Genomic DNA, 17384 nt, shown 5'->3' on the forward strand with positions numbered 1-17384 from the left:
CTAGATGATCCACTGGATCTTACCAACCTTCCCACACCAAAATTCAGGGGGTGCTTGAGTCAAAGCAGGAGAGAAGAGCTTGTCTTCACACCATTCTCCGCTAGAGTGACATGTAGAGAAATCACTTTAGGGGGTCTGAAAGAGAGGACGGGGCTGTAGGCACTTGTCTGGCAGGAGCGAAGCCCAGTGCAATCCCAAGTACCACGTGGTCCCCTAAACACCACAGGAAGTGAACGCTCAGGCCCAGCTCTCCCTAAAAAAGACACAAGAAACAAATTCTAAGGGCTGGAGCAATAGCACAGCGGGTAGGGCGTTTGCCTTGCATGCGGCCGACCCGTGTTCGATTCCCAGCATCCCATATGGTCGCCTGAGCACCGCCAGGGTTAATTCCTGAGTGCAGAGTCAGGAGTAACCCCTGTGCATCGCTGGGTGTGACCCAAAAAGCCAAAAAAAGAGAAAGAAATTCTAGCAAGGAGATACTGCAAAGATAGCATCTGAAGATCGAATGACAATTTTTCCAGTGAATAAATTTGTAACGCCTTGTGCTGACTTCAGATTTAATTCCTTATAAAATGTGCTGTGGCAATTTCTGGCTTGAAACTAACTTGTTCTAATTACTTCCTCTTGGGTGATAAGGGTAAGCCTCTATTTGTTCACATTAGTCTTCTTGTCCACATTGAAACTTTACATTAAAATGTCTTTCATTCTAAATTTAAAATTCAGTTTTTCTGCACACACACATATATAGGCACCGCACATTGATCGCGACTTTCAAAAACTTGACTGGAGAGATGGCTCAAAGGACTGGAGCACCTCATTTACATGTGGGGGCCTTGGCTTCCATCCCCAGCACCAATCGGTTCCCCAAATACTACAGGGAGACCTTGCCCTTATTTTCATTAATTTAGAAAAAAAAAGACAAACCTTGTAACCCCCCAATTCAAAGCTCTGGTTGATATGTAACTAAGGAAAGAAGTAACCAAGAATAAAGCCACAGAATGAGAGAAAATGGTACTGGAAAGCAAAACCTAGCAAAATCCAGTTTCCTGTAGACAGCAGCACATTATACAAGGTTTCTTTCTCAGCCTCAGCGCTCCTGTACTTGGAGCAAGATCATTGCCATGTGGCACCAGCTGGTGCCCTGTGTAATGGAAAGTAATACCCCTGGCTCTCCCCACTGGCCTCTAACAGCTACCCTCTATCAATGGCACTCCCATTCCAACTGTGGTCATCAAAAACGTCCATCAAGGACCACAGAGATGGTACAACAGATAGGGTGCTTGCCTTGCACATAGCTGACTGGGTTCTATATGGTTCTACGAGCACTGCCAAGAGTGATTCCCTGAGCACAGAGCCAGAAGAAATCTCTGAAGACCACTGGGTGTGGCCCAGTGCTGGCCAGATGTGCCGGGGGCCAACTTAGTGCTTAGGTCCAGAAGCACACGTCTAAGGGTTGCTCCTTCTCAAACTCTGGGACCCAGAGGCCCATTTGGAGATGTCAAAGATGAGTAGTTCTGCTTTCAAGAAAACCATTCTCTAAAATGGAAGAGTGAGAAATGCAGAAACCTTGTGTTCTAAGCAAATGCCCAGTGGTTTGTAAGACCTTCAGCAGAATTTTTCCAGGTTCACTCTGTCTAGCTACCCTCAGGCTGCTTCACCCTTCTCCTGCTGGCTGACCCCGGAACACTAGAAGGTTATATGAAGCATGGACCTCATGTGTCATCACTTTTACAGACACCCACTACCCATGTTCTCTGCCTCAGGGCTTCCCAGTCTGGATATTGGGGCCGGATAACGCTCCACACAGTAGTCTTTCTGGAGAAGCAACACGTGCTTCTATCACCCCACTAAATGCCAGCAGCATCCCCTGTGGTAGGCAGAATATCCCACAGAGGTATCCACAGCCTAATCTCTAGAACCTGCGAGCACGTTAGGTTTCAAGAGGAGAGGGGGGTTAAGGTTGCAGGTGGAAGGAAGACTGCTAATTGACTGCGAAGCAAAATAGGGACCACAGTGTGGCTTTCACAAGTGCATCTAATCTACTCACAAGCACCGTTATGAGAATCTGAGAGAGAAAAGGCTGTGGACAAGGGTCAGAGAAATGCAAACTCTCCGTGAGGCTGCAAGGTTGGAGGAAAGGGAATGCTGGAAAGGGTCTAGAATCTTACAAAAGAGCATAATCTCCCTAACCCCTTGACTGGAGCCCACCGAGACCCACTGCAGAACTGGCAGCTTCTAGAATAAGATAATAAATTTGGCTTCCCCCAAACCATTAAGTTTGTGGCACTTTGTTATGGCAGTGACAGACACTAATACCTCAGCAACTCGGGTCATGAACACCAAAGCTGTCTTCAGACATTGTCAAATGTCTCCATGGGGACAAAGTCACCTCCAGGTGGAGATGCTCTGCAGAAAGGAAATTCCATAGTCCTGAGCCGTGCACAGCTGTGTTCTTCACATTGAAGAACCTGCCTGTTGTACAGAAGCATCCAACCCCGGCCAGATTCAGAAAGGCTGCAGGAACACCAAACTTCTAACTTCCTAAACTCCTCTCCATGGAGTTGATGCCAAGAGATGCCTTGAAGAAGAGCCCACGTAATCTGGCCCTCCCGTTATTTGGGAGGGTGGGGGAGGAGCGGGTCTTAGGTCACACTTAGAAATGTTCAAAGCTTATTCCAGATCTGTGCTCAGGGGTCACTCCTGGCGTGCTCAGGGGACCATATATGGTTCTAAAGACCAAAATAGGGTCAACTGCAGGTAAGACCATCACCTAAGCCCTGTACGATCTCTCCAGCCCCAGTCCTGATCATTTTTATCCATGCTCAGAATTATTCAAGTGGGCTGGAACGATAGTATACCAGGTAAGTTGCTTTGCTTCTGTGCGCCTGATCTGGGTTTGATCCCCAGCAGCCCATATAATGTTCTGAGCAGTAACTCCTGACTGCAGAGCCAGAAGTAATGCCAGAGCATCACCAGGTATGACCCAAATGGCCAAAAAGAAGAAATCAGAGATTTCATGTCAAAGAATTTCAAAGTGCTGGCTAAAACACATGCTTTGCATGTGAGCAAGCCAGGTTTGAGCCCCAGCACTGCATGTACAACCCGAGTCCTCCAAATTTGCTCTACCATGCAAGGTAAGTGCTCTACCTGCTCTGCTGTTTCTCTGGCACCTCAACTATGGCCATTTTGGCTCTCAGGCCACATAGGGTACATATTAGTGTCTGCAGACACATTTTCCTAGGACACTAGGAGATAGGAGTATCTGGCATCTCATCAGCAGAGGGTCAGGGAGACTGCCAAACATGCCAAACAGGCAAAGCACAGAACAGCTCCCACGGCACAGAGACTTTCAGTCACAACTCTCAGTAACGTGGGAGTGGCCTGAGCTCGAGCACACAGGTCAAGTAGCAACTCTCCCCTCCAGAGCCTCGGAGTGACCGGAGTGACCGGCCAGGTGCTCCTTTGCTAGACTTTCTGCATCATTAGTAAAGATTCACTTCTGGGACAAAGGACATAGTTCACTTGCAAGTGCAGACATGCTACATTCCAAAGGATGAATTTCCTTGTTTTTTGAAAGGTTCCAGAGCCTTACACCAATGGAAGGTAATCCAGGCCATTAAACTCAGGACCCAAAGTTATGGGTAAGATATCTGGACCAAACTCAACAAAACTGCCTCAGACCTTCGCGCCAGAATTCTACCCAATCACCCCATGTCGACCTCACGAATAAAGTGATTACACACATATACACACACGCGTATATTTTAGGATAAATTTGGATCTTTTACTCAATCATAGTGTCCTAAGTTTTACCCACTGCAGAGAAGCAGAGGTCATGGAAGACGAGTGTCTTGAGCCTGTCCAAACACTGCTGAGTGCAATTCGCAGCTACGCAGTATTGCCCTAGTCCACCTACTTTCCCACTGGTTCTGAGATTTTAATGACTAAGAAAATCATTTCTTGGGGTCGGAGAGATAGTACAGAGGGCCAGGGGCTTGCCTTTCACATGGCTGACCTGGGTTTGATTGATTTCTGGCACACCCCATATGGTGCCCCCAAGCTCACCAGGAATGATCCCTGAGTGCAGAGCAAGGAGTAGGCCCTGCACCCTGCTGGGTGTGGCTCAGAAGCCAAAAAGAAGCTGGGGCTGGAGCGAAAGCACAGCGGGTAGGGAATTTGCCTTGCACGCAGCAAACCTGGGTTTGATTCCTGCACCCCATATGGTCCCCTGAGCATCGCCAGGAGTAATTCCTGAGTGAATGAGCTTGGAATGACCAAAAAAGCAAAAAAAAAAGGCCAGAAAGTAAGAAAGAGAGAGAGAAAAAGGAAGTGAGAGAGAAAGGAAGGGAGGGAGGGAGAGATGGAGAGAGGGAGAAAGAAAGAAAAGAAAGAAAGAAAGAAAGAAAGAAAGAAAGAAAGAAAGAAAGAAAGAAAGAAAGAAAGAAAGAAAGAAAGAAAGAAAGAAAGAAAGAAAGAAAGAAAGAAAGAAAGAAAGAAAGAAAGAAAGAAAGAAAGAAAGAAAGAAAAAAGAAAAACAATCATCTCACCAGTCGTGATCAGCAGTAGCAGAATGACTTTCCTTGTAAGAGCAAAGAGCTGCATCGCTATACTATTATCCAGGTATGTATGATTGCTAAGTAGATCAGGAACATTTTCCCCCACAGGGACTACCCCAAACCGTACTAGGAGGGCCCAGGGGCGCCCTCAGTCCCAGCAATGCTTGGTCTGGTAGTGCAAGCCTGACAGTTGAGTAACCACTAGAGCTACACCCAGGGGTACTGAGGGCATCAGGAGGTGCCAGGGCTCAAACTCAGAGCTTCAAATGGCATATGCTCCATCGCTTTGAACTATCTCCCTGGTCCAGTCAGAGACATTCTTTTTTTGTGCCTTTGGGGCCACATCCAACAGTGCTCAGGGATCAGTGGTGCTGAGGGGATCCTATTCAGCGCCAGGGATAGAACCCGGTAGACAACATGTAAGGCAAGTACCCTACCGACTGTACTCTCTCTACGGCCCCAGGAAGGAACATTCTTTAATGATATGATGGGCTATCTAATCCATGAATCTGATTGATCTGTACATTTGTCTTAATATCCTGTAGATTCATCTGATAACACGTGCTTCTAGGGCCAGAGAGCGGCACAGTGGGGAGGGTATTTGCCTTACACATGGCCAACCCAGGTTCATCCCCAGCATTCCATAGGGTCCCCTGAGCACTGCCAGGTGTAATTACTGAATGTTGAACCAGGAATAACCACCCCTGAGCATCTCCAAGCATGACCCAAAAAAGTAAAAACAAACAAACAAAAAAAACCACGTGCTTCTGATACAGAGGAAGAATCCAGCCCCTGCTTACGGCCATTTTCTAAAGAGAAACTCAGCGTTAGGTTTGTAATCCTTTTTCTGATGCACTCCGTTTTGGCAACGGCCCTTGCTCTCTGGTTTATTTCTTCCATGGACAGATTCAGTAATCCTTGTTAGATTCTGTAATCTGCACACTCCACCCTAGAGCGCAGGTGACTTTGACAGTGTAAATTATTTGAGTAACATGTGATGCAAATATTTCTGATTAAAACCTGCTGATTTTTCTAAGGTGGTCTGTCAAAATCTCAGCGACATAATTTTAGCGAGTAAGGTATATATCTCGAACGCTATTTTCAAACTGCCCTTGTTTGTTCTGTTGAATTTATCTCTTCTAAAGCCCCAGAAATTACAAGAGGATTTTATTTCTGTAATTCTAACTTTAAAATTTTTAATTTAAAAATTTGGGCTGGAGCGATAGTACAGCCTTGCACGTGGCTGACCCGGGTTCGATTCCTAGCATCCCATATGGTCCCCTGAGCACCACCAGGAGTAATTCCTGAGTGCATGAGCCAGGAGTAACCCCTGTGCAACGCCGGGTGTGACCCAAAAAGCAAAAAAAAAAATTGGGCTGGAGCAATAGCACAGCGGGGAGGGCGGTTGCCTTGCACGTGGCTGACCCGGGTTCGATTCCCAGCATCCCATATGGTCCCCTGAGCACCACCAGGAGTAATTCCTGAGTGCAGATCCAAGAGTAACCCCTGTGCACCGCCGGGTGTGACCCCAAAAATAAATAATTAAATTTAAAAATTTTTAAATTTAAAATTTTAAATTTAATTAAAATTTAATTTAGGGGGCTGCAGTGATAGCATAGCGGGTAGAGCGTTTGCCTTGCACACGGCTGACCCGAGTTCAAATCCCAGCATCCTATATGGTCCCCTGAGCACCGCCAGGAGTAATTCCTGAGTGCAGAGCCAGGAGTAACCCCTGTGCATCGCCAGGTGTGACCCCCCCAAAAAAACAAAAATAAATAAATAAAATTTAATTTAAATAACTAAAATTTTTCATTCTGTGGGGTCAGAGTGATAATACAGTTGTGAAGGTGTTTGCCTTAAATGCAGCTGACCCAAGTTTGATCCTCCACATCCCATATTGTCCTCTAAGGCCGCCAGAAGTAATCCTGAGCACAGAGCCTGGAATAAGCCCTGAGCACTGAACGGTGAGCATGGCCCAAAATCCAAAAAAAATTTTTCATTATGACCTTGTGGAAACAGATTTAAAAGAAATTAAATTTAAAATAAAAGAAACAGGTTATATTTTTTTCAAAATGATAGTTTGGGGGCTGGAGCAATAGCACAGTGGGTAGGGCGTTTGTCTTGCATTCGGCCAACCGGGTTCAATTCCCAGCATCCCATATGGTCCCCTGAGCATCGCCAGAAGTCATTCCTTAGTGCATGAGCCAGGAGTAACTCCTGTGCACCGCTGTGTGTGACACAAAAAGCAAATAATAATAATAATAATAACAATAATAATAATAATAATAAAGTTTAAAGAGATAGGAACTGGCAGCTTTTTCTTCTCTTTTTTGTTTTTTGCTTTGCTTTTTTCTTTTTTTGGGGGGAGGTTGGTTTTGGGGCACACCTGGAGGTGCTCATGGCTCATTCCTGCCTCAGCATGCAGGGATTAATCCTGGTGGACTCGGGGGACTATATGGGGTGTCAGGGATCAAACCCAGGTTGGCTGCATGTACCCTAACCCACGTTACTATTTTTTCAGTGCCAGCAAATGTTTATTTATCTATTTTGGGGTTTGGAGTCACACGTGGCGGTGGTCAGGGCTTACTTGAGGCTCTGTACTCCGGCGTCACTCCTGGTGGCACTCCTGGGACCTTCCAGGATGCCAGGATTGAACACAAGTTGGTTGTGTGCAAAGCAAGTGCCCTGCCAGCTGTGCTAGCACTCCGGCTCAGCAACTCCAGCCTTCCAGCGGCACTGTCTTCCCCAGAGCATCAACCTGTGAGAGGCACCAGATAGCTCCCAGTATAACCTCTTTATGCCCCATCGCGGAGTCACATACATTCCGCTAGTAGTTGTCCTTAGGGGAACAAGGGCATGTTTCATACACTAAGCAGCATGTCTTGCTCCTAGATCACACTAATATTCAGTATCAAAAATTTCTAAAATTAGACCTTTACTGATGGATCAAAAGAAGTCTAGTAATTACTCTCCCTGCTACTCCAATACACAGACACACACACACACACACACACACACACACACACACACGTGCGCAGAGCCACACCTCCAAAGGTCTCTCCGTTTTCTGAAGAAGCACCAGATTGCAGGTGCATTCCAAGAATCGTTTTATCCTTGGGCCTGAGCAACTTACAGATAGGGCGCTCGCCTTGCACGTGGCAACCCTGGTGGGACCGCCACGGGGCTCCCCAAGCCCCGCCAGGAGTGATCCCCGAGCCCAAAACCAGGAATAAGCCCTGAGCACCGAGAGGTGTGACTTTTTTATCCACTGACTGCAAACAGCTCTGAGCTGGACCTCTGCAGGTGCCTGGGACATGAACCCCAGAGTAGGGGCGAGGTGGCCTTTGAGTGACTCGCAGCACAAACCACACTTCACCCAGAACCTCATCCATCTCTTGCTTAAGTTCCCACCGCTGATCCCACACGGACCCCAGAATGCCTTCAAGACACACACGCAGGGCACCCCATTCCCGGCACCCTTGGAGCGGTCGAAGCCGCGCCGCCCCGCCAGAGGAACCTAGCTCTGCTACAGATGGCGACGACAGACGGCCTCAGCGACAGCCGGGGTCCAGCGGGGTCCTTGAGGACGCGCCGCACTGGTCCCTACCTCGGATTTCCACACGACATAGGAGTGGCTGCGGTTGCAGGGCGGGCTCTGGAACTTCCTCTGCTGGAGCCACCTCCGGGGTGAAGTGAAGATCCCGTTGGAGCCCCCGCTGGCGGAGCACAGGATGGCGCTGCGGCCGCCGCCCGGCCCGGCCAGGACCGAGGGCAGGTCCCAAGCCAGGCTCCTCTTGGGGCCACCGCGACCCAAGGGCACGTCATAGTCAAAGAAGAAGCTGCCCGACGGCGACTTCTCCTGCGGGGTGCTGGGTGTGGACAAGGACGAGCAGAGGGGTCTGGGGGCCGGTGGGCGCGCGGCCCGGGGGGCTGGGCCCCGAGCGCAGAGAGTAGAGCGCGAGGCGGGTCCCTCGGCCGTGGGCAGCGGGGAGCAAAGGCGGCCGCCCGGGGGTCCCTTCGAGCCGCCCTCAGGTCCGGCGTCGCCGCCGCCGCTGCCGCCGCCGATCAGGGCCGGGTCCAGGCTGCGGGTCTGGCGCAGCTTCCTCTTGGAGCAGCCCTTGGCCGACGCGGCGCTGCCCGGGGCCGGCGAGGAGCACGAGAAGACGCTGTGCAGGAGGCTCTGCGCGGACATGTCGGCGGGGGCCACCGTGTCCCAGCGCCCGGGACACTGGCGGGTGCAACCCGGGCAGGAAGGGGGCTCGCCGACGGCGGGGGAGAGCAGACGGGGCGGCTCACGCGTCCCCGACGAGCTCCGGGTGCCCCGGCGGCGGGCGCGGAGGCAGGAGATCCATCAGCAGCCTTCGAGGAAAGGTGGTCGGGACAGGGCTGGGGGCCCCCGCGCCCAAGTCACCAAAGGCGGCGAGAAGAGGGGGCAGCCCGGCCCGCAGCGCCACTCCCCCTGCAAGCGTCCGGCCAGCTCGTCCTGGCGCCCCGCGGACCGTCCGGCCAGCCGGGCAGGCGGCCTCCTGGGTGTGCGCCCAGGGCGCGTCCGTCGCGCTCCCGGCGCGGTTGCAGTCACTGTCCCCGGGCCTGGGGCCGGCTGGCAAAGCTGCGCTCCCGGGGCGCTCCGGGGGCGCCCCGATCTCCGCTGGGCAGCCGCGCCCCGTCCTCCGAGCCACCCGGCGCGCGGGCGTCCGCCAACTCCGGGGTCCCGCGAGGTGCCAGTCTGGCCACAAAGTGGGAACCGCGAGCGCGCGGCGCCCGGGGCCTTCCGAGGGTTGGAGCGAACGCCCGGCTGCAGCGTGGGAGCGAGACGGGGGGGGCCCCCAGCGCGAGGTGGGGGGCGTGGGGGGTTAGGGGGGCCGTGCCCCTGTATGGGGGGCGCTCGCTCTTCACAGCCCGGTCCCGGCCCCGCACGCTCAAGGCTGCAGGCGGCGCGAAGGAGGCGGCGGGGACGGGTGGGCAGGAGCGAAGCCCGGGCCGGGGCTGGGGCGGAGCCAGCGGCGGGCGAAGCGCAGCGCGCGGAGTTTTCCAGGCGCCAAAGCCGAGAGGCGCTGGCAGATAGAGCGCGGCTCGCCCCTGATAGGGGGGGTCTCCCGGGGACAGAGCCGCGAGGAAGCAAGCGCAGACCACCCCCCCCCCCGCTCCAGCCCGCCGCGCCTCCCCCCAGATGCACTAGGCCGCCAGCAGCTCCACTCACGTTTCTGGAAGGGCAGGGCGGGTGTCGGGTTGCACTCCACCCACTGGTGTCAGGAGGGCAGCCTGGACGGTCCTGAAGTCGGGGCGAAATCGGCCCGCGACCCTCCGCTCCGCAGTTTTTGTTCGGGGGGGAGCCGGAAGGATGCAAATGCAGGGGCAACCAGTGAAGTCGCAGGAGGCTTAACGACCGTCCTCGGTGGAGGGGGGGTGGGCGCGGCCGGGGTCTTCCCGTCTGGGGGTCGTGTGTAAATGGTTCGAGGGGGAGGGGGAGCGCGGCCAGGCGGTGGGCAGGCGCCCGGCAGGCCAGGGGCTTTAGCGATTGGCGCCCGCAAACTGATGGAGCCCTAGGTCGGCTCTTAGACGCCTCTGGGCGCGGGAGCTGCGGCCGCATTCCTGGGCGGCTGGAAACCGCGGGGCGAAGAGCCCCTGCTGCGAGCCCGACCCCCACACTCGCTCCTGCCTGCCCGGGTCTATACAGCGCCGGGCCGCGGTCGCCCGCCGCGGGGAGGGCTTTGCACTTTACTTGTCCGTTTTTTTCCACGCCTCAAACAACTCTCTCCCTAGGGGAGCGAAGACAAAGTTGCAAGGGTCCGCGCTCCTGTCTCCCCTTCTGCCACTCCACAGAGCTAAGAATGTCAGACAAATGTCGAGATGACTTTTCTTTATCATTCTTTTCAAAGCCGGATTTTTTAAGAAAAAAAATCCTGCAGAGGGGTTGGAGTGCTAGTGCAGAGGGGTTTGCCTTGCACGAGGTCGACCCGGCTTCTATCCACTGCATTCCCAAAGGTTCCCCGAGCACCACCAAGAGTGATCCCTAAGTGTAGAGTAAAGTGTAGGGTAAAGTGGTGTAGAGTAAATCCCTAAGTGATCCCTAAGTGTAGAGTAAATCCTGAGCATGGCAGGACGTACTCTCCTCTCCCCCCACCAACAAAAAACCAACTTGCTTTGAACTTGTAAAATATACGTGCTGGACACACACATTTGCTCCGTGTGTCCGAATTTTCCAACTTTGGTCTACCAATCCTTCTATCTTTCAGGAGAAAGATTAATTTCCTTCCACTTGAAAATAGTCCCTGGGCTGGGGATGTGAGTCAGGGAGGAAACACATGCCCTCCCTGTGTGAGATCCTGGATTGGATGCTTCACACCCTCGCTGGTGCCGGCCTCCCAGAAAAAAATAACCCACAGAAATTCTCTGTTCCTACAAATTCAACTGTCCTGGAGGCATGTCATGGGGCAAATAACAGAAGAATAATCAATAATTAATATCTCCACAGAGGACTTCGGCTGTGGATATCTAATGTCCAGCAGCAAGCCACACCCAGTGAACTTCAGGTAACATTATGAGCTCTAGGCTGCTGGAAAATAAAATGGTACCCATTTCTGGGCTGGAGCGATAGCACAGCAGTAGGGCATTCGCCTTTCACTCAGCCGACCCGTGTTCGATTTCTCCGCCCCTCTTGGAGAGCCCGACAAGCTACCGAGAGTATCTCGCCCGCCTGGCAGAGCCTGGCAAGCTACCCGTGGCATATTGGATATGCCAAAAACATTAACAATTAGTCTCACAATGAGAGACGTTACTGGTGCCCGCTCGAGCAAATCGATGAGCAACGGGATGACAGTGACAGTGACAGTGACCCATTTCCAGCATCCTTACCATTGTCCTTCCTTTATAAACCTGAGATTTTCAGTGAATAACATTTAGGTGTGTTGTGATGAGACAGGGCCTTTAAAATCACTCACTGCCGTGCCTGACTACACTAGCCAAAACACTTTGGGGAAGGAGGGTGAGACTGATTTTCTTCCTTCCCCAAACAAGTCAAACTAGAAGTAAAAGAAATCAAGTCTCACTGGTCCTTTCCTCCGTTCACTATACCTTGAAACTTGTCCCTAGTAACAAAACCACAATGTCGCTACCACCCGGATACCATTGCATGGAATTGGTTATGCCTCATTGGATTTTGGCATTTGGAGTAGATGGTTAACAAAGTCACCCTTCATAGGACCATGTAGCACTCAAGGTGGTTGAGCAGAGTAATTCATGATTCCTATAAGTTGTTTCCCTAAGCCTGTAGGATGACTGTGGGGTTGAAAGTACAAGCCAGCCATGATTGTGTAGGGCTAATAAGAATGCCCTCCGGTCACGAAGTCCTACATTCTTGGTCATGGATGCTGGAGAGCCAATAAGCAGGGACTCTTCTACAGCCACCAGGGACCTGAAGCAGACACTTTCAGTTAATTCATCATCTTCTTTGCAACAGGTTCTGACCCTCCATTAGCCTGGCACTGGCCTCGCTGTTGGAAACAATGAATAAATTGTTTTTAAATATTCATAAAATTAAACTCAGGCTCTTATTGAAACACCCAATGTAAGCATGTATGCTTTTAAAATACGGAGGAGTTGCGGTGTAATGACTCTTCTGGAAAGGAAGATTTGGTAAAGAAAATCATTTGGATTTTTCAATGATCATTTAAGAATGATTTTGATTTCCAACCCCTGACTGCCATTAAACTTATTTGGCAGTTATTATGGCTGAAGGTGTATTCACTCATTCGTTCACTCATTCATGGTTGTGGCTATTGCAAATCCCTCAGCTACAATAAACCCTGCTCACACTGGCCTTTCTGAATGACCAGTATTTTATGCCAAGCTTGCTAAAGGAAGATCTGGGTTTCATTTACCAGTTTTAAAGAGTTTCTTAATCTCAGAGTCCTTACAATTCATCAGCCCATTCTGAAGCAATAGAACTGGTAGTGTAGAAGCGAATGCTTTTGAATGCATATGCTTTAAAATCAGGTTTCTAAGATTTCCTCAACAGGCTGTTTGCTATTTAAAAATCCTGCTCATATTTGTTTATTGGGTACTCCCCCCTCAGAACCCAAGTTAATCAAGTCTCGGGAAAATCTTTGTTTAAAGGACAAAACAGTCTGTTCACTACTCATTTTCTATTATAATTATCCTAGAAATTCCTGATAGAAAGTATATCTATTCCATCTGGTCATGGAATAAGAATATTCTAATGAAAGTTCTAGAGTCCTCGGTCTAACATCAAGGTATCCACTTATCAAGGATCCTAGAAAACACATCAGTTTTCTTTCTATTCCCTGGGGACACTGTCCTCCAGACACATACCTCTAACACATATCAAAGGACATATTCTGTTTAACCTAAATTTCCCTTTTCTTAACTTTATCCCCTGAAACCTTTTATATCTCCAGCCAAAATTCCTCTTTCCCCTTGGTGTTTAGACCCTCAAGCTATTTGTAGATTTTTATCATGCCCCTTGGGTCTGACTTTGTGGTTTGGCTACACTATAAAGTTCATATTTTCTTTAAAACCATCATCTTAGATGATCTCCTCTGGATTCTCTCCAGTTGCCTATTTCTTTTCTGTCCTGGGGTTCAGTATTCCAGGTTAGGGAATCTTTTTTAACCGTGTTTGTTACATAATCCCATCGCTTATATAGTCCCAAATCACAGTGAACTTTCTGATTGACTGCCATATAATATTTCAGATTTCTATCTGATTGGCTCCTGTCTCTTAGTCAGCATTTTGCCGATTTTGGTCTCAGCCTGCCCTGTCTCCCAAACTGTGATTCCTCTGATACAGTTCAACCTTCTTAGCAGCTTCTGAGGAAACTAGTTCACAGCGTTCCACTCTCCCATAGAAGGAGACCAGGGTTCGGCCTCCAAGTCTCTGAAAGAAGAAAACGGGTCATGAGTTTAGTCTGCAGGATGCAGATGAGATGAGAAATGAGTGCGGAACTTTGACAGATTTCAGAATGCTAACTCTATCAGAGTCCAGCAGTTCCTTGTGTCAACTGCTTCTTGATTGTAAAGTAGGAATTGTTTGCAGCTGAACCAAGAATGTTTCTTCTGCTCCCTCAGTGGCTATAACTGCTAAGGCACTTAAACTACAACTGACAGGCATTGGCACAGATAAATCTAGAGCAGTGGGTTAACTTAGCCAGTTAGTCAAAATTTATTTTCTTAACATATTGAAACCAGCGTGCGCCACTGCTAGGTCACACTTGGATGTGACTTAATGATCACAAATTGCAGTACCACCATCAACTTAAACACCAACTCAACACTGACGAACGGCGAGCATCATTTCCTAAGAGGGAAATCCTATCAACGGTATTCTTTGGGAGGTAGCACTGTAGCACTGTCGCAGTATCATCCCTTAGTTCATCGATTTGCTTGAGCAGGCACTTGTAACATCTCCATTGTGAGACTTGTTATTACTGTTTTGGGCATATCGAAGATGCCATAAGGAGCTTGCCTGGCTCTTCCATGTGGGCAGGATACTCTCCGTAGCTTGCTGCTCTCTGAGAGGGATGGAAGAATCAAATGCAGGTCGGGCCACGTGCAAGTCAAATGCCATACCCGCTGTGCTATCACTCTAGTCTCTGGGAGGTAAATATAATGATTTACAAGGAGAAGGGTTAAGTGCTTGAGTGTTAACCGGTACCATGATATGACAGCAATACAGCTCCCAGTTTCGCTCTCTACTGGAGAGTAACTGAATATTAAGATACCAGAGATAAAGAAGAGATATTTGATGCCAAGACTGAAGGGAAAAAGGTTGAGCAGGTCTATATGCCAATTGCTAACTTGAGTGACCTGCTATTCTTAAGATCATCTATTTAAACAGATTGGTCCTGACCTTCTCACCATACCAATGACTAACGCTTGCTGAACTTTATGGCGGGCAAAGGGCTAAAATCTTGCATGAATCACACAGATTACCATTCACACACAGAGCTCTAATATTTTACCCCTCCCCCATTTTCTGTTGTATTTCTGTGATGCTGGGGACTCACACACTTGGTTTTGAGTGCCTGGGGTTATATTCAGTGATGGGGAGCGGGGTAGGTAGTGCTGCTGAGGGCACGCTGGCAATTCACATATGCAAGGTATGCATGCTACCATGGAATCACAATCCAGAGCCCTAAGTCCATTATTGATTTGGCTCTTTGGGTCACACCCAGGGTTGTTTAGTTGTTACTTTTGGCTCTGCACTCAGGAATTACTCCTAGAGGTGCTTGGTGTTCTATATGGGATGCTGGGGATCAAATCCAGGTCATCCCACATGTAAGACAAACACCCTACCCACTTTACTATGGTTCCAGCCCCACTAAGCCCAATTTTTAAGTTCATTTTTTAATTGAATCACACTGAGATACACAGTGACAAAGTTGTTCATGATTGAGCTTCAGTCATATAATGAATGTTCTAATACTCATCCCTTCACTAGTGTACATTTCCCACCACCAATATCCCCACTTTCCCTCTAACCCACCCACCTAGAAGGTGGGCAATTTTCTTCTCTCTCTCTCTTTCTCTCTCTCTCCCTCTCTCTCTGCCCCCTCCCTTTTGAGCACTACAGTTTGCTGAAATTATACTGAAAGGTTAAAATACATATCCCTTTAACTAATGCTCAGTTCTTTTCCAGAGTTATCATTTCCAATTATTATTGTTGTAGATAGAGAAGGGTCCAGAATGACATGAGCCCAATTTTAAAGAAAACCAAGACCTAGAAGAGTTCTCATAGATTACTCCCTGTTTATGTGACAGAAGCAGAGCTAACCCACCGAAAAGAAATCTATTCGGGGGGCTGGAGTGATAGCACAGCAGGTAGGGCATTTGCCTTGCATGAGGCTGACCCGGGTTCAATTCCAAGCATCCCATATGGCCCCCCAAGCACCGCTAGAAGTAATTTTTGAGTGCATGAGCAAGGAGCAACACCTGTTCATCACCAGGTATGACCCAAAAGAAGCAAAAAAGAAAGAAAGAAAGAAAGAAAGAAAGAAAGAAAGAAAGAAAGAAAGAAAGAAAGAAAGAAAGAAAGAAAGAAAGAAAGAAAGAAAGAAAGAAAGAAAGAAAGAAAGAAAGAAAGAAAGAAAAGAAAAGAAAAGAAATCTATTCAGGGGCTGGAGGCATAATCAACTTGCCTTGCATAAAACCAACCCAATTTGATCCACAGGTCCCCTGAGCTCTGCCAGAAGTGATTCCTCAGCACTGACAGGAGTGCCTTCCAAAACAAACCTGTTCAATTTGGAGGTGCTTGGGGGACCTTTCTAGGTGGGTTTAAATTTTATTTTTAATGAATAACTATATATGAATTTATTTTTATTAATCACTGGTGAAAAGGAAATCTTTTGAGCCTTATAGTAAGAGAAAAACTTATGGGGCCAGGATGATGGTGGGGTGCTTGCCTTGCACTAAATGATACCAAGATGGTCTTTCAAGGCAGTCATCTTCATCATCATCATCATCATCATCATCATCATCATCATCATCATCATCATCCTCATCATCATCATCCCGTTGAATGTTGAATTTCTTGAGCAGTCTCAGTAACGTCTCCATTCTTCCTAGCCCTGAGATTTTAGAAGCCTCTCTTTACTCGTCCTTCCCAATGATGCTGCATTGGAGGCTTTCAGGGTCAGGGGAATGAGACACAACTTGTTGCTGGTTTGGGCATATTAATACACCATGGGGACCTTGTGAGGCTCTCCCATGTGGGCAGGAAATTCCCGGTACTTTGCCAGGTTCTCCCAGAGGAGAAGTAGGCTATAAGATATCGTGTGGCCGCAAAGTGGCCTCGCACTTCCGGGAGCTTGCTTTTTTTTTTTTTGGTCACACCTGGCAATGCACAGGGGTTATTCCTGGCTCTGCACTCAGGAATTACTCCTGGCGGTGCTCAGGGGACCATATGGGATGCTGGAAATCGAACCCAGGTCGGCCGCTTGCAAGGCAAACGCCCTACCCACTGTGCTATCGCTCCAGCCCCCCACCCCCACCCCGGGAGCTTGCTTTTAAGTCTCTGGCTGCTGGCCATGGGTGGGATTACACAGCACTGGGGGCAATCCCTGGGTGTGACTGCCTAGCTATTGGGAAATGGGAAATCTGGGCGGAGGAGGCCCAGTCCCAATCCGAGCAGGCTTGGAGGTCTCAGCCCCAGATCCCACACACTTGGGTTCTTCTGCCAGTACCTTCATGCGTGAGGCTCGTCCGACCTTGTGGAGAGGGGCCTTGAGCATGGCTGTGGCTAGGTTCCGAAGGTCTTTGGCCGCCAGGAGCTCTGCTCGGGGTGGGGAGGGAAGCTGGATGCCATGCCCTCCGAGGGGCCCTGGGGAAGACAGCCAGGTGCCCAGGCAAGAGACTCTCTGCATCAAAGCAGTACAGTGTTTTTTTGTTTTGTTTTGTTTTTTGTTTTGTTACACTGCTTTTGGTCACACCCGGCAATGCACAGGGGCTACTCCTGTCTCTGTACTTAGGAATTACTCCTGGCGGTGCTGGGGGACCATATGGGATGCTGGGAATTGAACCCAGATCGGCCCGGGTCAGCCCCGTGCAAGGCAAATGCCCTACCCGCTGTGCTATCGCTCCAGCCCAGAGGCAGTACAGTGTTTTTTATTTATTTGTTTGTTTTCTTTTTGGGTTACTCCCGTGATGCTCAGGGACTCTGCACTCAGGAATTACTCCTGGCAGTGCTTGGGGGACCATATGGGAATTGAGCCCCAGTTGGCCACATGCAAGGCAAATGCCCTATCCACTCTAAAATTGCTCCAGCCCCAGTATACTTTTTTTGAGTTTAATAAAATAGCTTGGCTGGGACCAG

General features: G+C 49.5%; 1 protein-coding gene across 1 annotated transcript in view; it reads right to left on the reverse strand.

The window, feature by feature from the left end:
- ARHGAP6 (Rho GTPase activating protein 6) overlaps window positions 1-8912 on the reverse strand; it is a 516153-nt gene extending 507241 nt beyond the window's left edge. Inside the window, exon 1 of the mRNA XM_055121046.1 lies at window positions 8164-8912. Within this exon, the coding sequence (XP_054977021.1) occupies window positions 8164-8748 (585 nt within the window). The 5' untranslated portion in view covers window positions 8749-8912. The remainder of the gene's footprint in view (window positions 1-8163) is intronic.
- Between the last annotated feature and the right edge of the window lie 8472 nt (window positions 8913-17384).

The sequence above is a fragment of the Sorex araneus genome, chromosome X (genome assembly GCF_027595985.1).
Source record: "Sorex araneus isolate mSorAra2 chromosome X, mSorAra2.pri, whole genome shotgun sequence".
Lineage (NCBI taxonomy): Eukaryota > Metazoa > Chordata > Mammalia > Eulipotyphla > Soricidae > Sorex > Sorex araneus.